Source organism: Tursiops truncatus, chromosome 13 (genome assembly GCF_011762595.2).
Source record: "Tursiops truncatus isolate mTurTru1 chromosome 13, mTurTru1.mat.Y, whole genome shotgun sequence".
NCBI lineage: Eukaryota > Metazoa > Chordata > Mammalia > Artiodactyla > Delphinidae > Tursiops > Tursiops truncatus.
Window position 1 is genome coordinate 6,295,926 of NC_047046.1, and position 27,937 is coordinate 6,323,862.

Consider the following 27,937-nt stretch of genomic DNA (forward strand, 5'->3'; position numbering starts at 1 on the left):
ACTGGACGTGGCCGTGTGGCCGCTCTTGGGCTGTGGTGGGAGACGTCCGTTCTGCTTCCCTCCCCCGGCTGCCTCGTGCTGTCTGTCCCCCAGGGGGCCCCAAGATGAATTTCTCTCAACTGGGAAAAACTGTCCTTCCTTGAAAGCCAGCTTGTTTTTTAATCGATGGGCCCCATGATTCCTATAGCTAATCATATTTTGGTTTTTTGGCAAACTGAACATTACATGAGGGGCCTGCCTTTGCTAAATGCAAGGTCTTTGGCGTACTGTCTCGGGGGCTTGTGTTCTCTCCTGGTTCTGTTTACTTACCTAGTCATGTCCCCCTCCTGCAGCACCCCCCCCCATCTTGCCTCATCCATTTTCTTAGACTTTTGCACTAATATACACTTTTAAAGGCTTTAATGCATTCTTAATCCTGTCTTTGGAACAGTGAGAACTAACCGGATCAACATAAATATATTAAAAATTAAAAGACTGACTCTCTATGGTGCAAATAACATTTGGACCAAAACTCCTATGACTTTCATCATTTGTGAAAAAACTAAAGTTCCTAATAACATTTATTGACACGGTTGACCCTCTCCTGCATTTTGCTCAGTCTGGTATAGCGGTGAGGACGCCCGTTCTGCATTGCTTTGAACGTCTGGCTAGCTGTATATGTGAAGTAAATTTGCAGAGCACCTAACAAAATCTTCTGTAAAAATAAAACATTTCATTTATTAAGATTTTATAGAGAGGCGCACGGGAGGACAACAAACCCCTGAAGTAGAAGCTGATGATCTGTAAGAGGTCAGACGGTAGCTGAATTCCACGCTTTCATATTCCAGTCCAGGGGTTACTGAGGAACACCGCCAATGTGATGAAGGATGCCAACAGTAAGCTCTTGGCAACACACTGAGAATAAGGCTCCCCTGCAAGGCAATGAATCAAATTAAGCAACGTTCCTGTTTCTTAACTTTTTGGGTAATTATTTAGGTAGAAATAAGCCAAAGCATAAATAGTGATCCTTTCTAAGTGGCAACATGATCAGTAAATGTTTTCTTTTTAAAGCTCTGCTATATGTTTTATGTTTTCTGTGACATTTACACTTTTTTAAAAGTTTTTTAATTGACACAACGTAATGATAACCATTTCAGAAATGTGCTTTACCTTACCTTGATAATACTGGGTCAGCGGATATAGAAGTTGCGGCCAACAAACCTCATTTCTGTTACAGTTGTACTCTGTAAAATTGATCTGGAATCTACAAAACATTTTAGGAAGTTACAGTAGCTACAGTAAAGCACATGCCTTTGATGAGAAGCATCAAAACCTAATTAAAGAAATAAACTTCTTACTTTGGAACATATATTTTTCTGCTTCTTACTAATGTCACTTAGGTCAGCAACTGTATTACCTTGTAAGTGGACGGGGTAACTCTGCAGGTATCTTAATAAACTGGACAGATGCACTGATGGGGAAAAGGCTGACCTCATCCTCACAAGTCAGCCCACACTGGAACTGCCAGCTCACCGAGGAGAACCTGGGAGGGAAAGGTTAAGCAGACAACAAATCCACCGCTCGTTTCCGGTCTGTTAAGAACATCGGGGGACTTCCCTGGTGGTCCAGTGGTTAAGACTTTGCCTTCCAATACAGGGGGTGTGGGTTCCATCCCTGGTCGGGAAGCTAAGATCCCACTTGCCTTGCAGCCAAAAAACCAAAACATAAAACAGAAGCAATACTGTAACAAATTCAATAAAGATTTAAAAAAGAAAAAGAACTTCAGGTAACTGACAACAACAATATGAGCTGAGATTCTCCTAAAGAAGTTTCCCATATTCTGCTGGTGCTATATTTTCCCCTTTGTATTATATAAATTTTCAAACGCACAGACAAGCAGAGACAGTTGTATAATGAACCCTCATGGCCCTATCACAGGCTGCAACAGCTGCCAGCATTTTGCCAATTCTGTTTCATCTCTCCTCCCCCTTCAACTCATTTCATACTGGTGCTTTTAAAATTCATTTGTTTTACCACTTGTTTGTCTCAAACAATATTATAATAATAGTAATAACAACAATAATAACAACAGTAGCAGCTAATGATTTTTAAAGGCTTTCCATGTTATTTCTGCCTACCCAGCATGCCTTTGCCTTTCTTCTAGTAATTGCACCCCAGTTTTCCCTGGCGGAACTACCCCTCCCCACTCTCAGTTGAGTGGACAAGAAGGGACCCACCTGAACCTCGGGATGTGCCCATAACCTGCGCCTGGCCAATCAGAGCTATGCCCCTGGCCATAGTAATTGGTTCAGAAAGGAGCACATGACTGAAACTGGACCAATAAAAGTCTTCCCAGAACATTTTTGAGAAAGTCCATCCATTGGACTTGCTAAACTGGAAGAGCTTTTTTTTTTTCCCCCCCTAACCACTGAATCTCTAGGGAATTCCCTGGACTTGCTAAATTGACATAAGCCTGGATTTGCTGGTGTTCATCTTTGCCAGCTCTTGAGGAAACCCCCCCCCCGAGAATGAAGCCCACCTAAAGAAAAGAGGAACCCAGAGATAAAGGGGGAAAGACCCTTGACCACATGGGAACCATGAACCATGAACACACGGTGTATGGACTTTTCATAACTTGAACCAATAAACCCAACTTTTGCTTACGTCAGTGTCAGCTGGGACCCTGTCACTTAAAGGTGATAGAGGTCTGACGTGTAAAGGTCCATCACCATTTTACAGATGAGGAAACTGCAGTTCAGAAGAGGTGGAGTAACTGCCCAAGGTCACACAGCTCACACTGGAATAGCCATGATTTGAACCCACCCATCTGCCACCAAGATCTCTAACCCCTGGGCACTATTCCCTGATCAGTAATGCCAATGGTATTCGTGAATTTCAAAATATGGCGAGCACTAAGCAGCCCCTTACTCATCTTTGTACTCCCTGAAATACCTGGCAGACTCCCTTATACGTAGCTTTACGGATACTTGTGAGTGAGAATGAGTTTCCATTACAAACACAGTTTACCCATATTCCATTTATACATGTAATCATTTGCTAATCATTGCAATTTGTAAATAAACCAGTCAGATTCTAAATTAGCATTCCCCTATTCTTCGGAGCGCCCTCAACTTTCCTGTCTCTAAACCCCACTTATCCCCGATATGATCATACCTTGTTTCTATGCCAAGTATCTCCTGCTGAGTCATCCCTTCTACGGCGCCAGCATCCGAGAAGAGGATGCGGACATTCAGCTGAGCGGGAACACCCAGGCAGATGCCGCTCGCGTTGCTGACAGGTGGGTCTGCACCTGCATCGGGGGCATCTGCACCTGGAGGAATGGTAAGTTGTGCATATTGGAAAGAATTATTTAATAACAGTTTTCCTACAATGCTGTGATACTCCCAAAATGGGAAATATTATCAGACAGGAATCCCAACGAATGAGGCTTTAATCTCTAACAGGCTCTAGTTACACGTCTCTAACTGTGTTACCCTCGTGTTCAAAATGTTCCCTTGGATGCTAGGTCAATCACTGGAACTTTAAAATCCCTGACCCACATAATAAAACCCTAAATCATGATTCAGTTCCCAAGCTCCTCATTGAAATCCACCCAGAGTTTTAACAGAAATACCATATACTTGCAGTAAAATGCCATGAGACTTATCCCATGCAGTCACTATTCTAGTAAAAGCTGTATAAGACATTTAAAGTCCATACTAACAACTTTAGTTACTACGGATTAAATAGTTCAAAAGCAATTTCCTGATGTGTTGCCACAGCAGTAGTACAAATGGAAGAGAATAAAACTGAGTAAGAGATTAATTTTCATTCATCTTGAAAACTGGCCCTTATGGGGGAAAAAACAGCAAGGTCAGTTACAGGATGTGGATGGCAAGTCCTATGAGACTCTGGAGGGGATTTCTTTGTTCCTTCAGGGATTTGGAAGGTTAGCAACACTGTTTCCAGTTTCCTCCTCCTTGATATATGTGTTCAACATCATTTCTCTTCTATCAACCAGGATCAGGATTGATTTTAATCTTAGATACGAAATAGAAGCTAACAGCTTCCACCTTGAAGGCAACAAAACACCATCACCTCTGATTTCCCACCTCACCAACTCCGGTTCTCTGTCTTGAAATTTCCCATGCTTTTTACTTCTTAGATGCTTTACTGACCCCTTCCCGCCATCCCTCAGGCACTCCACGGCCCACCTAGCTGGCCTAGAGGTTCACAAGGGGTTGACAAGCCCAGACCTCTGGGTTCTGTTTCCAAACAAGGACCTAACTCTGCGCCTAGTGACTTGAGCGCAGACTGTGCTGGCAAATCGTGGCCAGCAGGACTCCCTGCCTGAGTCAGAGAGTGGCCGGGGCACCTCAAGCACACAGACATATTACGTGATCCGTGGCCACCCCACGGGGCAGGGGGGAGGCCTGCAGACCACAAAAAAAACAAAAACAAGGGGGCTTCCCTGGTGGCGCAGTGGTTGAGAGTCCACCTGCCGAGGCAGGGGACACGGGTTCGTGCCCCGGTCCGGGAAGATCCCACATGCCGCGGAGCGGCTGGGCCCGTGAGCCATGGCCGCTGAGCCTGCGCGTCCAGAGCCTGTGCTCCGCAACGGGAGAGGCCACAATAGTGAGAGGCCCGCGTACCACAAAAAAAAAAAAAAAAAAAAAGGAATGCAAACTGACACGCACTGAAAATCCTCAAACTTCATTAAGACTTCCTTTTCCAAAGACCATTAGCTTGTAAAACAACTGGGCAATTTGAACTTACTGTTGGTATCCTCTTTAAAAAAAAAAAAAGCCATCATGAATAAGAGGTAAAAGACATGAAAAGCCTCCTGCCCGGAAAGCTAACCTCTAAACAAATGTCCGTTGGGCCACAGCAAAGAAAGACAACCTGTCAGGTCAGGCTGTAACACTACACCTGACGCTATGTAATCATAGCAACAAAGGTACACATTTTACACGTGTGCAGCTTTCACTTACGTATTATTTCAAGCCAGCCATCACTAAGATTGTTGTAATTGGAGTTGCCTCTCATTGCAACATGAGTCACTTGTATTAACGAATCAAGTAGTTCAACAGCATTCTCCCTACAAGAGAGGAAGACATTTCTCAGCGCATGGCCAGCAGGTCTCGTCCTGAAGTCCTTACAAAGAGTGTCCAGCGAAGTGAGAGAGTGGCATGGACTTATATATACAACCAATAAAACAGATAGCTAGTGGGAAGCAGCCGCATAGCACAGGGAGATCAGCTCGGTGCTTTGTGACCACCTAGAGGGGTGGGATAGGGAGGGTGGGAGGGAGAGGCAAGAGGGAGGAGATATGGGGATAAATGTATGTGTATAGCTGATTCACTTTGTGATACAGCAGGAACTAGCACACCATTGTAAAGCAATTATACTCCAATAAAGATGTTAAAAAATAACAAAAAAAGAGTGTCCAGGCTGTGCTTGCTGGGTGTCTAAACAAAAAGCTGCCAGGGGATCTGGCTGGGAGTCTTGCCTCTTTCCGAGGCCTTCCTGGGATGAACTTACACAGCAAGGGGAGGACATATAGAAACAATCTTTCACTTTGGCCTTAAAATGTTAGTAACTTATGTTGGTATCATGTGGTTTACAGGTTCCTTTGAGCATCACAAAACTTGGGAGGTGGGTAGATCACATATCAAGTTACCAGGATAAATTCATGGGACACAGTGACCCAATAGTAAAAGGAACCTAAATATTTAGTTAGAATTTTGAGCTATAAAATTAGGTGAGGGTTAAGAATTGGAACTTGGCACCTCTGTTCCAGTAACGTCACTGGAGGGTACAAATCTTACAAACCACAAGGGAGAGGCTCTGACTGCCCCGCACCCTGCAACCAGGAGCCGCCGTGGGTGACGTATACCCAGTTTTTCTTCCCTTCACAACGTCCCCCCACCTTTTCCCTGCTCCCCAAAGAACTGCACCACTTGGGATAGGAGATACCACTTCACACCTGCTAGGATGGCTATTATTCAAAAAATGGAAGATAACGAGTGTTGGCGAGGGGGCCTTCCCTGGCAGTCCAGTGGTTAGGGCTCCATGCTTCCACTGCAGGGGGCACGGGTTCGATCCCTGGTCGGGGAACTAAGATGCCACATGCCGAGTGGCATGGCCAAAAAAAAACAAGTGTTGGCGAGGATGTGGAGAAATTGGAACCCTTTTACGTTGTTGGTGAGACTGTAAAATGGTACAACCACTGTGGAAAACAATATGGCGGTTCCTCAAAAAAATTAAACATGGAATTACCATATGATCCAGCCATTCCATTCCTGCATATATGCCCAAAAGCACTGAAAACAGGTATTCAAACAAAAACTGATACATGAATGTTCAAAGCACTATTCACGACAGCCAAAAGGTGGCAATACCCCAAATATCCATCAACTAACGAACGGATAAACAAAATGTAGTGTATCCATACAATGGAATAAAATTCAGCCATGAAAAAGAACGACGTATTGACATATGCTACAACATGCATGAACCTCAAAAACAGGATGCTAAGTGAGAGAAGCCAGACATAAAAAGTCACATAGTGTATGATTCCATTTACATGAAATATTCAGAGTAGGTAAATCCATAGAGACAGAATGCAGATTGCCTGTTGCCAGAGCTGAGGGGAGGGAGGAATCGGGAGTGACTACTAAAAGGTACAGGTTTCATTTTGCAGAGACGGAAGTGTTCTGGAACTAAATAGAGGTGGTGGTTGCACAACACTATGAATGTACTAAATGCCACTGAACTGTTCACTTTAAAATGATTATGTTGTATGAATTTTACCTTAATTTAAAAAAAATGCATATGCATATCCATCAATTTTCTAAATGCCACCCAGATAATTAAGTGGAAAATACTTTATACATCATGTTACACAGCTTAAGAATTCTTTAAATGTTAATCACTGACTATACTTGGCTCCAGCCCCCCTTCTATTTCATGGGTTTCCAATGATGTGAACAAACTTCCCAGAGAAATCTGCTTAAATATGGATGAAATAGCTTTAGTCCCAAGAATGTCTATTTTCACTTATATTGATGTTTGAATCAACTCTAAATTGTACTGGAAGTTTGTATTATTTACTATCACTTTTATATGTTTTTATTCTGACTGAAATTTTTCACATTCATGTTGTTGTTAGTATTCATGTGAATTAAATTTAAGCAAACCACTCAAAATGTAGATAAATTCATCAGTGAGACACTCACCTGAGCTGAGTACAGTTTTCATTAATTCCAACTTCTAAAAGGCACCCAGACAGTGCATTTTCTCCAAATAAAATGGGTTTGAAAGTTGCTGATATACACAAACCCCTTCCAGCTATAAAATAAAAAGATTATCCTACTTTTGCAAAATAAAAGTAAGTAAAATATTTACATTAAAGTTTTTCTTACAAAACAGAGAGAGAACAAAATGCATAAATAAAGTTTCCAGGGACTTCCCTGGTGGCACAATGGTTAAGAATCTGCCTGCCAATGCAGGGGACACGGGTTCGAGCCCTGGTCCGCGAATACCTCACATGCCACAGAGCAACTAATCCCGTGCACCACAACTACCGAGCCTGCGCTCTAGAGCCCGCGAGCCACAATTACTGAGTTCTCGGGCCACAACTACTTAAGCCCGTGTGCCTAGAGCCCGTGCTCCGCAACAAGAGAAGCCACCACAATGAAAAGCCCGGGCACCGCAACGAACAGTAGCCCCTGCTTGCTGCAACTAGAGAAAACCCCACACGCAGCAACGAAGACCCAATGCAACCAAAAATAAATTAATTAATTTAAAAAAAGAAAAGAAATAAAGCTTCCAATTTCCGAGAACTGAGGTCATTGTTACTCTAATCCTTTGAAAGCTGAACAAAAGGCTCTTTCTGTATCAAAATACCTGGACAGGGATCAAGGGTTTATTCTGAACCTGAAATTTAATGCCTTCTGGCAGATGTGGGTAATTACCACTGTTGCAAAGATTTTCCATAGTTTGGAATAAAACTATTCTCATGTCTCTGATTAGCATCATCTTGGGCTAATCAATAACTACAAAGACAATGGACTTTCCAGCCACTTTCATATTTAAATCTCTATTACTAAAAACCAGCACTTCGAGTGCAAACAATGTGAACATTTTTTACAAAAAAAAAAAAAAAAAAGAAAGAAAGAAAGAAAAGAAAGCTGCAGAAGGATGGAAAACCCCACACACACACAAGCTAAATAAACAAACTCGGCTTTAAAGTAATTGGTTCCTTAATCGGATTCAAAATATGGTAATATTTCCAATTCTAGTTCACCAGAGAGCTAATCATATTACCAAACCAGATTACCGGATTGCCAAAGGTGTAAAGTCGTGACATTATTCATCCTGTTGGTGTTTAGAGCTCGAACAGGCTTGCCAAGTTGGTAACCTAGACAAACACAATGCAGGAGAGTGAGCATCTTTCCCTCTAAAGTTATTTTAATGCAACAGGCGCTAGCTCATCAAATAACAGAAAGGAGGAATCCACAGTAAAAGGAAATATGCAGGCAAAGCTTTTTCAGAATACCCTCGAGAAAAGGGACGTCACCTTCATTTGTTTTTGGTTTTATTTTGTTTTTTATTGAAGTATCGTTGATTATAATGTTGTGTTAGTTTCAGGTGTACAGCAAAGTGATTCAGGTGTCACTGAATCAGATTCTGAAACAAAGATGTCCATGTGATTTTTTGGAACACATTTTTAAAGTAAAAATCTGAAAAGTGAAAAGCAGGCAGGAGTTGGTCTTGGACCTCTCACCCTGGAGAACAATTAGCTGCTGGGCAGGCCGGTTCATGCATACTTGCTGAGTGATTAATACCACTTATCACAGGGGCTCGTAAGGGAAACTTAAACCAAAGTTACCTTCTCAGGGAATGATTTGCCAGTAAACCAATTCAACCCCAAGATCTGATTTAGATCCTATTCCCATCCATCTCCTAGTAATCCAGTTTATTGTTTCCACCTTTTTTTTTGTTTGTTTAATTTTAATGTCATCAAGTGCTTTTCTTTTCTTATTTATTTATTTATTTTGGCTGTGTTGGGTCTTCGCTGCTGCACGTGGGCTTTCTCTAGTTGCGGTGAGCGGGGGCTACTCTTCGTTGTGGTGCGCGGGCTTCTCATTGCGGTGGCTTCTCTTGCTGTGGCGCACGAGCTCTAAGCGCGCGGGCTTCAGTAGTTGTGGCACGTGGGCTCAGTAGTTGTGGTGCACAGGCTTAGCTGCTCTGTGGCATGTGGGATCTTCCCAGACCAGGGATCAAACCCATGTCCCCTGCATTGGCAGGTGGATTCTTAACCACTGCACCACCAGGGAAGCCCCTCCACCTTTTTAATATGAAAAAGTTCACAAGTACAGAAAACTTGAAAGTGAGCCTCATTCAATACAGCCAACACCTAAAATCAACAACTGTTAATATTTGGCCATATATGTCTTATCTATTATAAAAGCACATATACATTGGAGGGGAGGGGCAGGACCATGTGAAAATAAGTTGTAGACATCATGACACCTCACCCCTAAAACCTCCCTCACACATCTCCCCAAATTAAGAACATTCCCCTACAGGGAATTCCCTGGCGGTCGAGTGGTTAGGACTCCACACCTTCACTGCCGTGGTCTCAGGTTCAATCCCTGGTCGGAGAACTAAGATCCCACAGGCCAAGGGGTGCAGCCAAAAAGAAAAACAAACAAACAAAAAACATTCCCCTATATCACCATGATGCCAATATTTCTCCTAAGAAAATTAATAATAATCCCTTATAATCGTATCATATCCAGTTCATACTCATATTTCCTCTTAGATTCCCTCCAAAAATGTGTTTTAGCGCTGTTTTTACAAACTGGGATGCAAATGAGGTTCATGCATGGTGTTTGTGTTTCCAGCACTACGCCCCACCGTTCCTGAACCAGAGGCCTCCCCTCTGGCCACAGGTCCGACCCTGCCCGCATACACATCACACTCACGTCTTCGTCCTTGGCTTCCGCCAGGTTATTCCTGTTCCCAGCACCCTTTCCAATTATCTGCTTCTCGAGGCGCAATCTCCTCTTTGCAGCCCAGCGAGGAAACCCGCCAGGGGCAGGGCTCTGACTCGCTCACTGCTTTTCCTCCAGCACCGAGAACAGAACCTGGCAAGCGCTGGACACTCAACACTGCTCCTTAGTGATGCAAAGTCTGGGAGAGCGGTCAACATTCTACTCCTCTGAATCCTGGAGTAACTGTCCCTAAATCCCTCACCCGTTTATTAATTATCTCGGATTGTTCACTGTTGTTTCCTGTAACTTGGTGCTGTCATTCCAAATGAGAGAGTGAATTCCTTGAGGACAGGGCCCATGTCACATAGTCCTCTGAAAACCCCGTCCTGCCTCAGAAAGCGCTAGAGACAGTGGCTGTATCTATTCAAGCTGTTTCGCTGCCTGATCAGTTCTGGCTCTTAATTTATTCGTTTTTGATGACAGTGTCAACATTTTTCACATATTCTGATGGTGCGTCTCAGAAATCTTGTCAAATTAACTCAGTGAAATGAAAACCCTTAAATTCCAGGAGCCCGGTTTTAAAGCCAACAATAAACCCCAAGCTCCACATTAATAAGTACATTAAAATCTTATTTAAAAGAAAAAAAATATATATATATATATAATGGGTCATGTATGATTAAATCAGTATATGTAAGTATTGAAGATCATGCAAAATAAAAACTTATTTAAAAGTAAAAAAAGGATAGCAAAAGGACGGAGAAATTTTTTTAAGAAACAATGACAGGTTTATCCAACAAGTATTTACTGAACACCTATTATGGTCTAAGCCACAGTTGTCCCATAGAAATATAATGCAAACCTCATATTTGATTTTAGAATAATATGTATCTTTAGAATTTTTTAGAAATTAAATTTTTTTCTAGTATCCCCATTAAAAAAAAGAAAAAGAAATAGGTGAAATTAGGGACTTCCCTGGTGGTGCAGTGGTTAAAAATCTGCCTGCGAACGCAGGGGACACGGGTTCGAGCCCTGGTCCGGGAAGATCCCACATGCCGCGCAGCAACTAAGCCCATGCACCACAGCTACTGAGCCTGCGCTCTAGAGCCCGTGAGCCACAACTACTGAGCCCATGTGCCGCAACTACTGAAGCCCACGCGCCGAGAGCCCGTGCTCCACAACAAGAGAAGCTACCGCAAAGAGAAGCCCGCGCATCGCAACAAAGAGTAGCCCCCACTTGCCACAACTAGAGAAAGCCCATGCACAGCATTGAAGACCCAACGCAGCCAAAAATAATTAATTAAAAAAAAAGAAATAGGTGAAATTAATTTGAATAATGTATTTTATTCCACCCAATATATACAAAATATTATTATTTCCACATATGACACTGGCCACATTTCAGGTGCCCAGCAGCTACATGGGGCTAGTGGCTAGAGTACTGAACAGTGCAGTCCATCCACATACTGGTTTAGGCCCTGAGAAGGCAGCAGTGAACAAAAGAAATAAACAAATACATGACAAAGCGGGTGGTGATATATCTGCACATAAATACAAAATGCGCACCGTGACCGGGAGTTCACAGCCCCCGGGAAGTCTCTCCACAGATTCCAGGTTAGGAACCCATCATCTGCAGCTTATTTCTTTAAAAATTAATTTTACCAACACTTTATTTTTTATTTTTTGGCCATGCTGTGCGGCTTGCGGGATCTTAGTTCCCCAACCAGGGATCAAATCTGGGCCCTGGCAGTGAGTGTGGAGTCCTAACCACTGGACCACCGGGGAAGTCCCCCTTACCAACGCTTTAAATGCCTTATTTTCTTTTTCAAAAGACGAGAGTTCCCTGGAGATCCAGTGGTTAGGACTCCGTGCTTTCACTGCTGAGGGTGTGGGTTCGACCCCTGGTGGGGCAACTAAGATCCCACAGGCCGCACAGCACAGCCAAAAAAAAAAGAGAGGGGGAGGGAGGGATAAATTAGGAGTTTGAGATTAGCAGATACAAACTCTTATATATATAATAGATAAAGAACAGGGACCTACTGTGTAGCACAGGGAACTATATTCCGTGCCTTGTGACAGACCGTAATGGAAAAGAATATGAGGGGGAGTATATATAAATGTGTGTAACTGGGCCACTTTGCTGTGCACCAGAAACTAACACAACATTGTAACTATACATCAATTAAAAAAAAAAAAAGACCAGTAGCTAGAGAGAAAGGATGTTTTAGGTTTACAACAACTTGTTACAATATACACTTTATGTAAAAAATTAAGCTGTTATCAGGAAAAGAATACAGTATCACAAAAGAAAAAACAGAGTCACAAACTGAAGTTGGAGCTATTTATGATCATCGTTATAGCACAGGAGTGTTGAACTAAAATATGTTTGTAAGATCAGTGACTGACATATACTGTCTCACCTGGATTTCCAGACAACTCCTTTTCATTACCACTGTTATAGCTTAAAAATTTCACTGTAAATCTCTGTGTCATGATCCCTAGAAATAAAACAAAATAAAAATATGTCACCACATCACTAGGAAAAGAAATTATCCCCCATAGTGTTTTCTTTACCTTATAATTGCGTTTTGACATGCAAAAAGAAAAATACTGTTTTCTGATTAAATCATAAATACAAATAAGAAAAACAGGTCTGAATTAATCTGTTATAATTATGAAAATCATGAAGAAAATATTTTAAACTGAAAGCATTCTCGCTGCCCTCCACCAAGTTACCTTTCTGGTGGGCATTAATTTTTGCCCTAATGATTTTGACATTTATTTCACTGATTGTATTATTATTCCATCTGAAAATATAATGTTCTTCCACATTCACATTCCTGGGGGCTGATCCAGTACTTAAAAGTGTTTCTGCAAAAAAAGAAAAAAAAAAAAAAAACAAGAATAGAATACTTTCATAAATTAAAGACCTAAAAAAAAAAAAAAATTAAAGACCTTCTTTGGGCTCAAGTTGGTGGTTTTCTCTGCCTGGGCAGCCTTCCCCCCACACCCCACCCCTGCCCTGCCTACCCAGTTCCCTTACACAGCAGGGTCATGACTTCCTCCAGAAGCCTTCCCCATTCCTCTGCCCAAGTCAGCGTTAGCCACCTTCTCTACACCATCCTCATATGCTGAGTGAGCTCTGTCCTTTTCATTTCAGCATCCCTGGTCCCCGGCTCATAGCTTGATGCAGAGCACATGCTTGGAAGAATGTTTGTTAAATGAAAGATTACAGAATGTCAGCTTTTTAAGAGCAGGGGCCTGCTGTTTAGTTCACTAATATATTGTACTAATATCCGATGAAGTAAAGAATAAGTTCTAGAATTACAGCACGTTGAAAAGAACCACTAGTAGTATCCTTCATTAAAAACAAAAGTCCTGGAAATATCGGTCAAACTCTACATACCTTATTTGGCTGCCTCACAAATGCAAAGTTTAATGATCAGAAAAAGAAGAGCAAGCGAGAAGTGAAAATGCTAGGTCCTAAAGAACTCTTTTTTTTATTTTTTTAAATTTATTTTATTTATTTTTGGCTGTGTTGGGTCTTCGTTGCTGCGTGCGGGCTTTCTCTAGTTGCGGTGAGCGGGGGCTACTCTTCGTTGTGGTGCGCGGGCTTCTCATTGCAGTGGCTTTTCTCATTGTGGAGCACGGGCTCTAGGCGCACGGGCTTCAGTAGTTGCGGCATGCAGGCTCAGTAGTTGTGGCTCACGGGCTCTAGAGCACAGGCTCAGTAGTTGTGGCACACGAGCTTAGTTGCTCCGCGGCATGTGGGATCTTCCCGGACCAGGGATCGAACCCATGTCCGCTGCATTGGCAGGCGGATTCTCAACAACTGCACCACCAGGGAAGTCCCTAAAGTACTCTTTAACTCTCTGAAAAACATCTAAGAAAAGGCCCACAGGCCCTGAGAATGAGGAGGGACCGTGGAACCCACGTCATCCAGGACTGTGAAGGGTCTGGCTCAGGTCACAGATGTTACTCCAAAAAGGCAAGACGGAACAAGGAACGAGCAAAATGGTAGCGGGATATCTTTCTAACGGCTGTGAACCTCCTAAAATTCTCACTAAAAGTGTATTTTACCCTGGGACTACATATTACTTGCAAGAAATGACATGTATTCCCATAGAAATGATATAAAAGTGTAACATTAAAATACCTGTATTGGTGATGAATCTGTCTAGGTCAGTTGCTTCCTCATAGATTACTTTTGGTGTAACTATGCCTGAAAAGATACATAAATGAACTTCCACAGGAGTACATGACCTAACATGATCACATTTATCTATGAAAATGAAAGCTTGCCAAGCAAATACAGTAACTGTGCCCGCCCAGTATGCCAACTACTCAGCTCCCCCCAACTCCCCAAACGCCATCAAATGGGAATCCCACCATTCTTGGCATCTAATTCGAACTGAGAAGGAGAATCTCAAAAGTCAGTGAAAATAATCTGGAGAGTCACTCTTGCATAAGAACCAATATGCAGCACGCTGCTGGTCTGGAACGTAAAATGGTACAGTCACTGTAGAAACCAGCTTGGCAGCTCCTCAGAAAGTTAAATTACCCTGTGACTCAGCAATTCCGCAGCTAGGTATCTACCCAAGGCAAGTGAGAATGTATGTCCGCACAGACACTTGAACACAAGTGTTCACAGCAGCATTATTCACAATAACCAATAGCTGGAAACAACCCAAATGTCCATCAACTAATAAATGGTAACAAAGTGTAGTATATCCATATGATGTAACACCATTTGGCTACATAAGGGGATGAGGTTTTTAGAAAAATGGTACAGATGAACCAGTCTGCAGGGCAGAAGTTGAGACGCAGATGTAGAGAACAAACATATGGACACCAAGGGGGGGAAAGCTGCGGGGGGGGGGGGTGGGGATGGTGGTGTGCTGAAGTGGGCGATTGGGATTGACATGTATACACTGATGTGTATAAAACTGATGACTAATAAGAACCTGCTGTATAAAAAAATAAATAAATTTTTTTTAAAAAAAAGGAATGAGGCTTTGATCCATGCTACAGTGCAGATGAATCTCAAAACCATGATGCTGAGTGAAAGAAGCCAGTCACAAAAGGCCACGTACTGTATGAGTCCATTTATGTGAAGCGTCCAGAACAGGCAAATCCACAGAGTGGCTGCCAGGGCTCAGTGTGGAGGGAGAAGCGGGAGAACTGTTAAATGGGTGCAGGGTCTCCATCGGGGGTGATGAGAATGTTTCGGAACTAGGTAGAGGCGATGGCTGCACAACACTGTGCGTGTACTAAACGCCACTGAACTGTACACATTAAAATGGTTAATTCTGTGTTATGAGAATTTTAGCTCGATTTTTTAAAAAAAAGAACAGATATGCAATATGCTGTCTTATGGAACTGAACTTTTTCCAAAGAAAACACCTTCCTCAGTTGGCAGGTGAAATATTATTCTAAGTTGATCCAGTAGAAGTGAGATCAGAATTTATCTCAACACTCAGGTCCATGCTCTTATTCTGAACGAACGTCACTTACCTCCTATAGTACCATTCTTTACCTTCACGTTGGTGATTCTGTCTCGTTCTGGGTACACCTCCAGGCTAGTAACGCACTGAACATCGAAATTCTGAAGGAAGGCCACCGGGGCATTCTGCATGCACTGCCCAGCCAGGGATACCTGAGGGCCAGGGGAAATCCCGAGAGATTTACGACCTCCCTTCTAATCATAAAAAAGAGATCAGTGTTTTGTAAAAGTACTCTTTTTGCAGCCTGCTCCTACTGCTGGGTTAGCTTCAGCAAAGGCTAGGACACTGACTGACTGACCAACTTCAGTAAAATGTCCAGCTGACTTGCTACTCGAAGTCTGGAAGCCACTGGCTGAGGGGTCACAGTAAGGACAGTCGCTAAATAAAATTCCCTGCTGTGCATCATTTACTGTGCAGAAACATGATTATACTCAGTTTCATGTTCCCTCCCTCATTACAACCAGATTTTTGTTAAAACCATAAAAATGGATTCTGGGAATTCCCTTACGGTCCAGTGGTTTAGGACTCTGCGCTTTCACTTTTGAGGGCCTGGGTTCAATCCCTAGTCGGGGAACTAAGATCCCACAAGCCGAGCGGCAAGGCCAAAAAAATAAATAAATAAAAATGGGGACTTCCTGGTGGTGCAGTGGTTACGAATCCGCCAGCCAATGCAGGGGACACAAGTTCAAGCTCTGGTCCGGGAAAATCCCACATGCCGCAGAGCAACTAAGCCCGTGCGCCATAACTACTGAGCCTGCGCTCTAGGGCCCGTGAGCCACAACTACTGAAGCCCACGTGCCACAACTACGGAAGCCCGCGTGCCTAGAGCCCGTGCTCCACAACAAGAGAAGCAACCACAATGAGAAGCCTGCGCACCGCAACGAGAGAAGCCCCATTCACCACAACTAGAAAAGGCCTGGATGCAGCAACAAAGACCCAATACAGCCAAAAATAAATAAATACATTTTAAAACAAATAAATAAATAAATAAAAATAGATTCCTGTGGATAGTAAAGAAAAATGGTTTAGCCTCCCATGTTTTCTTCCCAAAAATATTTTCTCCTAATTTTGAACTTAAAAAAAAATAAAGATTTCACCTAAAACTCTACAGTCTTAAAATATTTTTCAAAATTCTTTAATATTATATTAAATATTATATTAATATTTAATATAAAAATATATTTAAATTTTAATATTTAATATATTTAATATTATATTAAATATTTGGCTTACAACATTGGAAGCCAAATATATTTCCATAAAAAATAAATAAATAAATTGGGCTTCCCTGGTGGCGCAGTGGTTTAGAGTCCGCCTGCCGATATAGGGGACACGGGTTCGTGCCCCGGTCTGGGAAGATTCCACATGCCGTGGAGCGGCTGGGCCCGTGAAACATGGCCGCTGAGCCTGTGCGTCTGGAGCCTGTGCTCCGCAACGGGAGAGGCCACAACAGTGAGAGGCCCGTGTACCGCAAAAAATAAATAAATAAATAAATAAATAAATAAAATTTTTTTAATATTTATAGCTTACTAGAAATTGGCTATTAAATTAATAGAAGTGAAAAATGACAGTTACTTCCATGGAAATTTCTAGAAAGTCTTTTGGCTTTATTTAGTAAGTTCACTCTGAGATTTAGCAAAGACAGATTAATTTAAGAGTGACTACTGGGGGCGCAGTGGTTAAGAATCCGCCTGCCAGTGCAGGGGACACAGGTTCGAGCCCTGGTCCAGGAAGATCCCCCATGCCGCGGAGCAACTAAGCCCCTGCACCACAACTACTGAGCCTGCACTCTAGAGCCCACGAGCCACTACTACTGAAGCCCGCGTGCCTAGAGCCCGTGCTCCGCAACAAGAGAAGCCACCACAATGAGAAGCCCATGCACCGCAACGAAGAGTAGCCCCCACTCGCCCTAACTAGAGAAAGCCCGCATGCAGCAACGAAGACCCAACACAGCCAAAAATAAATTAATTAATTAAAAATTTTTTTTAAAAAGAGTGACTATTAAAAGGAAAAATAAAATCCAGAGGCCTTAAATATTTGAGTGCCTGAAAAATCCATAGGAGAAAAATAAGTAACTTAGGAAGCAATTTTTTTTTTAGAGTAATATGAGTTAAATTAACAAGAGGAAGGGGAAAATGAGAAAAGCCTCTAGCATATTAAAATTGAAATGATTACCTGCGGAATAGTAAAATATGCCTTATCTACAGTCATAACTGGATCTCCTTGTTTGTAACCAAAGTCTGATAAGTCTTTTAGATCAGTATGCAAATACATGTCAAAGGGAGCGTGCTGTCCAGAGGAACTGCAAATCAATGAGAGAAACCATCACTAATGTGCTAAAAACAATTCTTTTAAATTTTTTCTCTGTTTTTTTAATTATAAAAATAATATTTGTACTAAATGCCACTGAATTGTACACTTTAAAGTAGTTAATGGTTAATTTTATGTTCCATGAATTTTACTTCAATAATAATAATAAAGTTGTTGTAAAATTTCAACAAGACAGAAATGTAAAAGACAGAAAGTTAAAGTCCCCCATGAGCCCACCACTCTTTCCCCCAACCCAGAGAATCACTATTGACTATCTGTGGTATCAATCAATTTCTTTTCGGTGATTCAATTGATTCAGTGACTCAATTTCTTTTCCAATTCTTTCAAATACTTAACACAATATAAACTTACTAACTGAAATCTAGAATTGAATCTAGAATGGAGGAATTGAAGCATGGAGCCTCTGGAGAGGTCCCGAGAAGGATGTGGCCCATATTCTAGGGTCACCTGGGCGCACGGCCCTCTCCTGGGCAGCCCCTTGGACACTTACACGGAACCGTGATAGAAGTACCCGAGGAAAGGCGAGTTGGTGAGCTGCACACACAGGAACGGAAACCAGTCGGGGATTCCACGTGCCGTCTGAACAGAGCAGAGCTGATCAAAGGGAGGATTAACGTCTCCTCCAAAAACGCCAGGGAAACAGGACTCCCTGAACAGCGCTGTTAGATCTGATGAGCATTCCTGGAAAGAAGATGTAAAGGAGAAGCGAAAAGAGGAAAGTTTCCCCTGTGCCCGCCATCAGGATCTCCTGGCCAGTGTGATGAACACGCGGCTTGAGGCCAGCAGGACCCCCCCAAGGAAGCAGAAACAAACACAGCCTGCATCCAGGCTAAGGGTGCTTTGTGCTTTTTACAGAAAGTAAAATCATGCTAAAATTTTAGTCAGCGCCCTACAAGCCTCCAAGTCAGGAACTTCAAACCTTCGAGGAAATCACATCTTAACTGGGGACCTAAGATATACCACACACAAAAAAAAAACAAGATGGGAAAAAGAAAAGATAATATGGAATAGACAACAAATGGAGAATTTTCAGTTGTCATCACCATTCAAATCCCTAGCCCAGAGAAACCTAAGGACATTTAGAGTTAGGGCAGACAGTCCACATTCCATAAGAATCCTTGAAGCTCTCACTATTGTGATATCACGACCCAATTAATGTCAAGAAGTCACTTTATTCACGCTTTCATTTACTCATCTGTATTCTTCCTTGTTTCTCAAAGGACTGAGAGAGCTAAAAGTTAAATACGTTCTAAATCCCTTGTTTACTGAAGGTAGAAAAGTAAATGATCTGATTGTTTTAAACAAGGGCAATTCAAATTAAAAATTGATCATGTCTAAAGTGGTAGGTAAGTTGAAGCTGTCTGAAGATGTCACTGACCCAGAATCCTAAACGATTCCAGTGGTTGGTGCTATAAGTATACATATACACCATATATAACAAACATGAAGGAAATTAGAAATAGGACACAGTGATGCACTCTGAAAGAAAGAGGGAGAGAATACATTTGAGAGTTCTGTTGATACCTGAACAGATTTATGATGTGCTGTATTTTTAAAATTAAACATGACTGTTATTATAAATACAATTGCTAGTATGAGTGCTCCAATATAGACCCTAAGCTTTCCTTTTCCGCTTTGTAAAACCAACCATGACATAAATAACTGCACTCATCCAAAAGTGGGAGTGACTGGGGTCCTCGTACATGTGCCTCTTTTGCATCTCTTATTCCCCTTCAATCTAAAATAAGGATCAAAAATATGTATTTGACCTGGGATTGGCCAATGGTTTCTTAGATATGACACCAAAAGCACAAGCAACAACAACAACAAAAAAAAGTGGGATGGAGAGAGAAGGAACTGGATGAAGGTGGTCAAAAGGCACAAACTTCCAGTTATAAGATAAGTAAGTATTAAGGATGTAACTACAACATGAGAAATATAGTTAACATGCTGTGGGTTACACATGAACGTTGTTAAGACAGCAAATCCTAAGAGTTCTCATCACAAGGAAAATCTTTTTTCTATTTCTTTAATTTTGTATCTATAGGAGATGATGGATGTTCATCAAACTTATTATGATAATCACTTCATGATGTATATAAGTCAAATCATTATGCTGTACACCTTAAACTTGTACAGTGCTGGAGGTCAATTCTATCTAAATAAAACTGGAAGAAAAATATGATAAACTGGACTTCATCAAATTAAAAAACTTTTGGGCTTCAAAGGACACCAACAAGAAAGTGGACAACCTACACAAGAGGAAGCTTTTTGCAAATCATATATCGGATAAGGGACTAGTAGCCAGAATGTATAGTGAACTCTTATAATTTAACAACAGAAAGACAATCCAATTGAAAAGTGGGCAAAGGGTCTCAACAGACATTTCTTCAGAGAAGATATACAAACAGCCATGAAAAGATGTTCAAAACCATTTGCCACTAGAGAAATACAAACCAAAATCACAATGAAATACCACTTCACACACTCGAGGATGGCTATAATCAAGATTATTCTAACAGCTGTTGGTGACAATATGGAAAATTGCAATACTTATACACTGCTGATGGGAATGTGAAATGATGTAGCCGCTTTGAAAATCAGTTCCTCAAAAGGTTAAACATGCAGTTACCATATGACAAAGCAATTCCACTCCTAGGTAACATAACCAAGAGAAATGGGAACACACATCCAAACAAAAACTTGTATACAGATACTCAGAGAAGTATTATTCATAACAGCCAAAAAGTGAAAACAATCCAATGTCCACCACCTGATAAATGGGTTAAGCCCTATGGGATATATCCATTCAATGGAATATGATTCAGCCATAAAAAGGAATGAAGCACTGACGCATGCCGCAACACGGGTGACCCTTGAAAGCATGACGCTAAGTGAAAGAAGCCAGACACAAGTCCTCCAGACAGACAGACTGTAGGATTCCATTTATATGCAATGTCCAGAAGAGGCAAACCCACAGAGACAGAAAGTAGATTAACAGGGGCCTGGGAAAACAAACTAGTGAATATAACAAAAAAGAAGCAGACTCACAGATGCAGAGAACTAACTAGTGGCTACCAGTGGGGAGAGGGAAGTGGGGAGGGGCAAGACAGGGGTAGAGGATGAAGAGGCACAAACTACTATGCATAAAATAAATAAGCTACAAGGATATATTATACAGCACAGGGAATATAGCCAATATTTTATAATAACTATAAATGGAGTATAACCTTTAAAAATTGTGAATCAGGGCTTCTCTGGTGGCGCAGTGGTTAAGAATCCGCCTGCCAACGCAGGGGACACAGGTTCGAGCCCTGGCCCGGGAAGATCCCACATGCTGCAGAGCAACTAAGCACGTGAGCCACAACTACTGAGCCTGTGCTCTAGAGCCCGCGAGCCGCAACTACTGAAGCCGCGTACCACAACTACTGAAGCCCGCATGCCTAGAGCCCATGCTCCACAACAAGAGAAGCCACTGCAATGAGAAGCCCGCACACCACAACGAAGAGCAGCCCCCGCTCACCGCAACTAGAGAAAAGCCCGCGCGCAGCAACGAAGACCCAACTCAGCCAAAAATAAATTAATTTTTTAAAAAAATTGTGAATCATTATGTTGTACACCTGAAACTTACATAATATTGTAAATCAACTATACCACAATAAATAACTAAACAAACTTAATTTCTAGTGAAAACTGAAAAAAAAAAAAAAAAGTGGCCTGGGGATGAGGGACAGGAATGGGAGTGATTGCAAATGGACATGAGGTTTCTTTTTTGAGGGAGATGGAAATGTTCTAAAATTCGATTGTCATGACAGTTGTACAACCCTATAAATTTACTAAAAATCATTGAAAAAATATATTTTCTTTCCTTTTTATATTTTCTTAAAGGCTTCTAAATAAGACATTAAAACCATCCTCCCAGTATCATCACAATCAGGACTTTATCCAAAGAGATATATTTTTTTCATCCATAAACTAGGCTGAACAGGCTGGATAAGGAAATACTCAATTTCAGGACTTCCCTGGTGGTCCAGTGGTAAAGAATCCATCCTGCAACGCAAGGGACGTGGGTTTGATCCATAGTCAAGGAACTAAGATCCCACATGCCGTGAGGCAACTAAGCCCATGCACCACAACTACTGAGCCCATGCGCCTCAACGAGAGAGCCCGTGTGCCCCAACTAAAAACCCGATGCAGCCAAAAAAAAAGAAAAAAAAGAAAATACTCAATTTGAAAACTATGTGCAACACAAAATACTATCTCAGTTTTTTTTTGTTTTTTTTGATGTGGACCATTTTTAAAGTCTTTATTGAATTTGTTACAATATTGCTTTTGTTTTTATATTTTGGTTTCCTGGCCAAAAGGCATGTGGGATCTTAGCTCCCCAAACAGGAATCGAACCCGTACCCACTGCAATTGGAAGGCAAAGTCTTAACCACTGGACCACCAGGGAAGTCCCCATTCGTTTTGTATTTTAAAAAGGTTTTAAAAAGCTGTTGATGGGGAACTGTTGGTGCTCTTCACATGCCAGCTGGTACCACAGCTTTCGTGCCCAATAATCAGAAAGACCATACCTGGTCACAGCAGCAGCGAACGTCACAGGCCCCGGCTGTTAAATTACAAGGGCAAGGACCGAGGGGCTGATACACCTGGTTAGGAATAACAGTCACGTTCTCTGAAAAGTACAAACAACAGAGAAGTTCAGCAGTGAAACACTGACAAAACACTGCCACAGTTTTGACATTCAAAGAAAGCTGAATCGTTGTTTTACCAACCACCATTACCAATATTCCACATTAAAGAATCCCTGAAATGAGCTATGCATAGAGCACAACCGAGGCTTGTATCTACTCCTCCAACAAAAACCCAAATAGAAGAAAATACGCTAGTTATACGAATTAAAAAGAAGTCACAGCTGAACTTGAAAATAACCAAGTGACTAAAATTTACGAGTTAAGATAAATGTAATGCACTGCTTTTATTTTTCAGTACACTGAACGATCCCTTTCATAACACAGACTGATTTTAAGCATTTACTCCTTCAAATTCATTACCCCTTTCAGCAGATAAAACTGAAGCCATGATGACATTTCAGACAGCTTATCAGGAAGTCATCTGACCACAAGATCACATTTATTTATGCTACACGCTCAACCTCAAGTCCCACCACACTGTGAATCCAAATTTTCACATCCTGATTCTAGTTCACGTGTGGGGGAAATCAGTAATCTTTACATTGATTGGAAAAGGAATACATTATATTACATTTCAGCCTCCTACCTGGGAATCCAGAGACTAATAGTTGGAAAACTATGTAGCGATTATTTGTTTAAACTCTATGTGACAGTCAACTTCAATGACACAACAGCTGAAGCATCTAAAGAACAACTATTATACATTCTATGCTATAAGGAATAAGAAGGTCCGAGTAACATACCGTGTCACAAGGGTAAGGGTCTGACCCTCAGTTTAATCAAACCCGTGTGACATAAGCAAGGCATTTTAGAATAGGGTTTTGCTATGTGATATAGAGACAGATGTTTGTATATCTATCTATATGTCTCCCACGTTGTTTGCTACTTTCCTTTTTACCAGGCATACCACTTACCTCCTGGCTGTCCTTCCACCCTTTTTCTTGTTCTGAACTCTTGTCTGACTGGGTACAAAATTTTTCATACCTTCGTGGGTCAGAGTGGACATCTCATAATTACCAATATACAGATACTCTAATTTTCCTAAGTTTGGCTATTTGTACAAAGACATTCCGAAATATTACCTAAATATAGTCAAGCATATTTTTTAAAAGAAAAAAAGTCACTGCCTTGAGTGATATAGCTACCATTAAGCCCTCCTGTCAGTTTTGGGTTTTTTTTGTTTTTTGTGTTTTTTTGGCTGCACCCCACAGCTTGTGGGATCTTAGTTCCCCAATCAAGGATGGGTGAGCCCCCTGCAGTGGAAGCACAGAGTCCTAACCACTGGACTGCCAGGGAAGTCCCCCTCCACAATTTCTTTATGCAAATATAAATATACATATTCTTATTCCATGCTATATGCACCCATCTGCACCTGCTTTTTGCACTTAGCAATATAGCTTGGAGATCTTTCCAAGCAAATACACTGAGGGCAGAGTAGCCCACTGAATGTCATCACCGTAACTTATCTAATCCTTCTAAACTTCCAAAACCACAAGGAGGACCACAGTTACAGGATGTGATGTGCGAAATGGCACTGTGGGAGTCTCAAAGTGGCAGACCTTTGCTACTAAAGAGGAACACTTCTCCCTTCATCCCGGGTGACCATAAAGGTAAGAGGTGCTAGCATTTGTCACAGGCAACAGGGGACATGGTGGTGGCACCTATCGAAGTGGACCCTTCAGCATCAGCACATCTTTTGTCCTTAGGACACTGCCGTGATGTGAAAGGGAGAGCAACACAAAATCGTTTTCTCATGTCCAGAGATGTATGTGCACAATGATATTTGCTGTAGCACGAGTTACAGTATCCAAAGCTAGAAAACTTTTAATTAAATAAACAATGGTTATTCACCAAATAAACAATGGTGTATCCACACAAGGGAATGCTATGCAGCTATTAAAAAGAATATAAGAATTATATTAAAAAGAATAGAAAAAGAATGAGGAGAACTTACTTGCATTCCTATGAAAAATTTTCTAACTTATACTACTTTTTAAAGGTATAGAACAGCAAATTGTACATTATTATTGTGTTTGCTCTTAAAGAGAGGAAAATGTGCTCCTATGAGCATAATTGAGCAAGCTGCCTCTGGGAAAGGCAGCTGGCTGTCAAAAGCATTCACGGGAAATCTGCTGTTTTTCTATAAACTCATTCATCAGTCTCTCCCTTCCTTCTGTTTTGCTTTGAGATGGAGTCACAGGAATCAATACAAGGAAAAAAAACTTTACTTTCTCCCAAAAAGGATTTAAAATGGCTTACAAAGATACAAACAGTAGATCAAAATACATCTTTTTTATTTTTTTATTTCTCTTTGGCTGCGCCTCGGCTTGTGGGATCTTAGTTCCCTGACCAGGGATTGAACCCGGGCCTGTGGCAGTGAAAGTGCTGAGCCCTAACCACTGGACCACCAGGGAATTCCCAAGATACAATAAATCTTAACTAAAATAATACAAAGTGGAAACTTTTAAAATAAGAAAATTAAACAAAATGAAAATAAGTTTAGGAAAGCAAGACACACTCATGATTGAAGCACACAAATTGCATGGCACACACAATCAAACAATGTTTGCAGGGACTTCCCTGGTGGTCCAGTGGTTGGGACTCTGAGCTTCCACTGCAGGGGCACGGGTTCCATCCCTGGTCGGGAAACTAAGATCCCACATGCTGCGTGGCACGGCCAGAAAAAAAATATGTTTGCAGTAAACGTTTTGACAGTCAGAGACTTTACTTGCCTGATGCATTTTGGGCCACAGAGGAGTTGGCATAAATTTCCACTTGAACGAGTAGATGTGCTAAACAGGATGAATGACGAGAGGCTGAAACCAGAAGAGTTTGGACAATACACGGGGCCTCCGGGAACGGATCTGTCTCATTAGACAAACATGATGGCAGACCCCTCTTCAACTTCACAGTCACTTCCAAAGAATTCTGAAAGGAAAATATTGCTGTACTTTTTATAGTGACTCAAAATGGCATCTATAAGAACACATAATGGAAAGCGCAATCAGCCTCCGTTCATTTTACAAAAGAACTGTACATAAGAAAGACATCACTCTGCTCAATTCTACCCTGTACACCTACAGCAATATGCAAGCCCTGATTCCTAATACTCAACTGAACATAAAAGCAAGCAAGTTGTGGCTGCTTAGAGAAAGCTGAACACAGGTCTGATAAGGTAACTCAGTTTGTCTAGCACCTTTATCATCCTACCAGCAGAAGATTAAATACACACAAAAAAGTCCACGAAAACAGGTCCCGGTTCCTGGGGTGCAAGCAAAGTTTGTCTTTCTCATCCTTTATCTCCGGAGTTGATGCTATGCACATACCGGGCACTCAATAAAACATTCATTAAATGGAAAATATTTCATTTCTCCAGGCTTGAGTGTCCTTACACATAAGCTCAAGAGTTGGGTGAGATCAGTGGTTTATGAAGCTCTTTTGAGTCACAAATCCATTTGATAATCTGACAGAAGCTGGTAACGCTCTCACCAGAAAAAATGCACACATGCATAATTTTACACACAGTTTCAGAGGGTTCACAGGCTTCTTGAAACTCATCCAAGGACCCCTAAGAACCTCTGGGTTGGATGGACGTCTATGAGATCTGATAGTCCACAGTTTCATGGTGGTTCCAAGCGCTCAGAAAGCTTTCTGTTTGCTTGTTTGCGATGTGTGGGATGTGGGATCTTAGTTCCTGGACAAGGGATCTAACCCGTGCCCCCTGTAGTGGAAGCACGGGAGTCTTAACCACTGGACCGCCAGGGAAGTCCCAAGAAAGCTCTATCTTGTTCGATTAAGAGAACACTGCAGGGCTTCCCTGGTGGCGCAGGGGTTAAGAATCCACCTGCCAATGCAGGGGACATGGGTTCGATCCCTGGGCTGGGAAGATCCCACATGCCACGCAGAAACTAAGCCCGTGAGCCACAACTACTGAAGCCCGCGCACCACAACGAAGAGTAGCCCCAGCTCGCTGCGGCTAGAGAAACCCAGCGCGCAGCAACGAAGACCCAACGCAGCCAAAGACAGACAGACAGACAGATAGATAGATAGATAAATAAATAAATGTGTGTTCTTAAAAAAAGAGAGAAAGAGAGAGAACACTGCAGGGGGAGTTCCCTGGCGCTCCAGTGGTTAGGCTTTCACTGCCATGGTCCCAGGTTCAATCAATCCCTGGTAAGGGAACTAAGATCCCGCAAGCTGCTCGTTGCAGCCAAAAAAAAAAAAAGAATAAAAAAAGAAGAGAGAGAGAGAACAACACTGCAGGAACACTAGATGTGGGCCTCCGCAAATGCTACCCAAAAGGTTTTCACCTCTGGCCTTACCACAGTGGGGCTGACAGTCAAACTCCAGTCTCCGGTCTCATTGCTCAGCACTCCGCAGGTGGGAACTGGCAAGAAACCTACGGGAGAGAAGATCAGAATGCAAGGCACTATTGCCCAGACACTAACAGGGTGCACTCTTGAGTCAGGAATCCCTTTCCAAGCCTAGGATTGGACCCTTTACAAGCTGTGTGACTTTGAACAAGTGACCACCTCTCTGAACTTCAGTGTCTTCATTTGTTAAACAGATTAAAAGGTATTTAGGAAAATGAGGTGATGCATTTAAGTACAGCGGATAGCTCAGCGAAGGCTAACTAGTGCGATTTCAAGCTTTCTTTTACTGAACCTGTCCTTCGGTCCTCTGCTCCACAGCAGCCGCCCATCCCGACTTTGAAGTGGACAGCGGCAAGGGACCCAGGGGATGCCACCTGGCCAAACTTCTTGGGAGGCCTGGACCTGACCCAACCTCCTCCCTCCCCACAGGAAGGGCCGGGCTCTTTACCCATCTCGTCCCGCAGCTGGGTCAGGGACACGGTCACATCCTCGGTGCCTCCAACCAGGGACGCGCTGACTGCAGGGCCGGACATGCGGATGACAGGAGGCATGAAAACTAGCGGGAAGAAAGGGACAAAATGGAGTTAATAGTTGCAGAGCCCCTGACTACGCTGGGTGGTGGCTTCCTTTGGCGGGGTCTTCCGCAGCTCCCGGAGGAGTCCCAAATTTGGCCTCAAAAGCCTCGTCCCCTTCCTCAGTCCCGGTCCTGCAGGCCCTTGCCCCGCCTTACGCACCCAGGTCCCCCCACAGAGGCCTCAAGACGCTCTGCAGAAGAAGGAGCCTCAAGAGCAGAGGGACCGGCGGCAGCAAACGCATGCCTGGGGTCTCGCTGGGCCTGCACGGCAGGACCGCGCCCGGCTTAGAAGCCTGGAAGCGCGGGGACGCCAAGACGCGACCCCGTCTAACGCTCCGCCATCTTGTCAAGCGAACACCCGGAGCTATGGCAACCACCAATCGGCCGCCGGTCTGGCGGAGCGGCGCACCGTGATTGGGCCAGCAGCAGAGAGCGCCCACCCTCAAACCCAGCCGCCGCATCTCAGCCCAGCCCACGGGCC

The 27,937-nt window shown here is 42.5% G+C and overlaps 1 protein-coding gene across 3 annotated transcripts; it reads right to left on the reverse strand.

Moving 5' to 3' along the window:
* Positions 1 to 692: 692 nt before the first annotated feature.
* Positions 693 to 27,932, reverse strand: TCTN2 (tectonic family member 2). 3 transcript variants are annotated; one of them, XM_019950547.3, is made up of 18 exons: positions 27,617 to 27,932; positions 27,331 to 27,438; positions 26,832 to 26,908; positions 25,242 to 25,437; positions 22,390 to 22,490; positions 18,306 to 18,496; positions 17,660 to 17,786; positions 15,495 to 15,636; positions 14,137 to 14,202; positions 12,717 to 12,851; positions 12,401 to 12,478; positions 8,321 to 8,401; positions 7,218 to 7,329; positions 4,971 to 5,077; positions 3,154 to 3,310; positions 1,397 to 1,522; positions 1,155 to 1,243; positions 693 to 911 (listed from the first exon to the last, which is right to left on the reverse strand). In XM_019950547.3, the coding sequence occupies exons 1-18, from the start codon at positions 27,915 to 27,917 to the stop codon at positions 817 to 819; spliced, it is 2,289 nt and encodes a 762-aa protein (XP_019806106.3). In that variant the 5' UTR covers positions 27,918 to 27,932; the 3' UTR covers positions 693 to 816. The 3 variants fall into 3 exon arrangements, with proteins under 3 accessions (XP_019806106.3, XP_033692640.2, XP_033692641.2); XM_033836749.2 differs by having other exon boundaries at positions 26,820 to 26,908; XM_033836750.2 differs by lacking the exons at positions 17,660 to 17,786; positions 18,306 to 18,496 and having other exon boundaries at positions 26,820 to 26,908.
* Between the last annotated feature and the right edge of the window lie 5 nt (positions 27,933 to 27,937).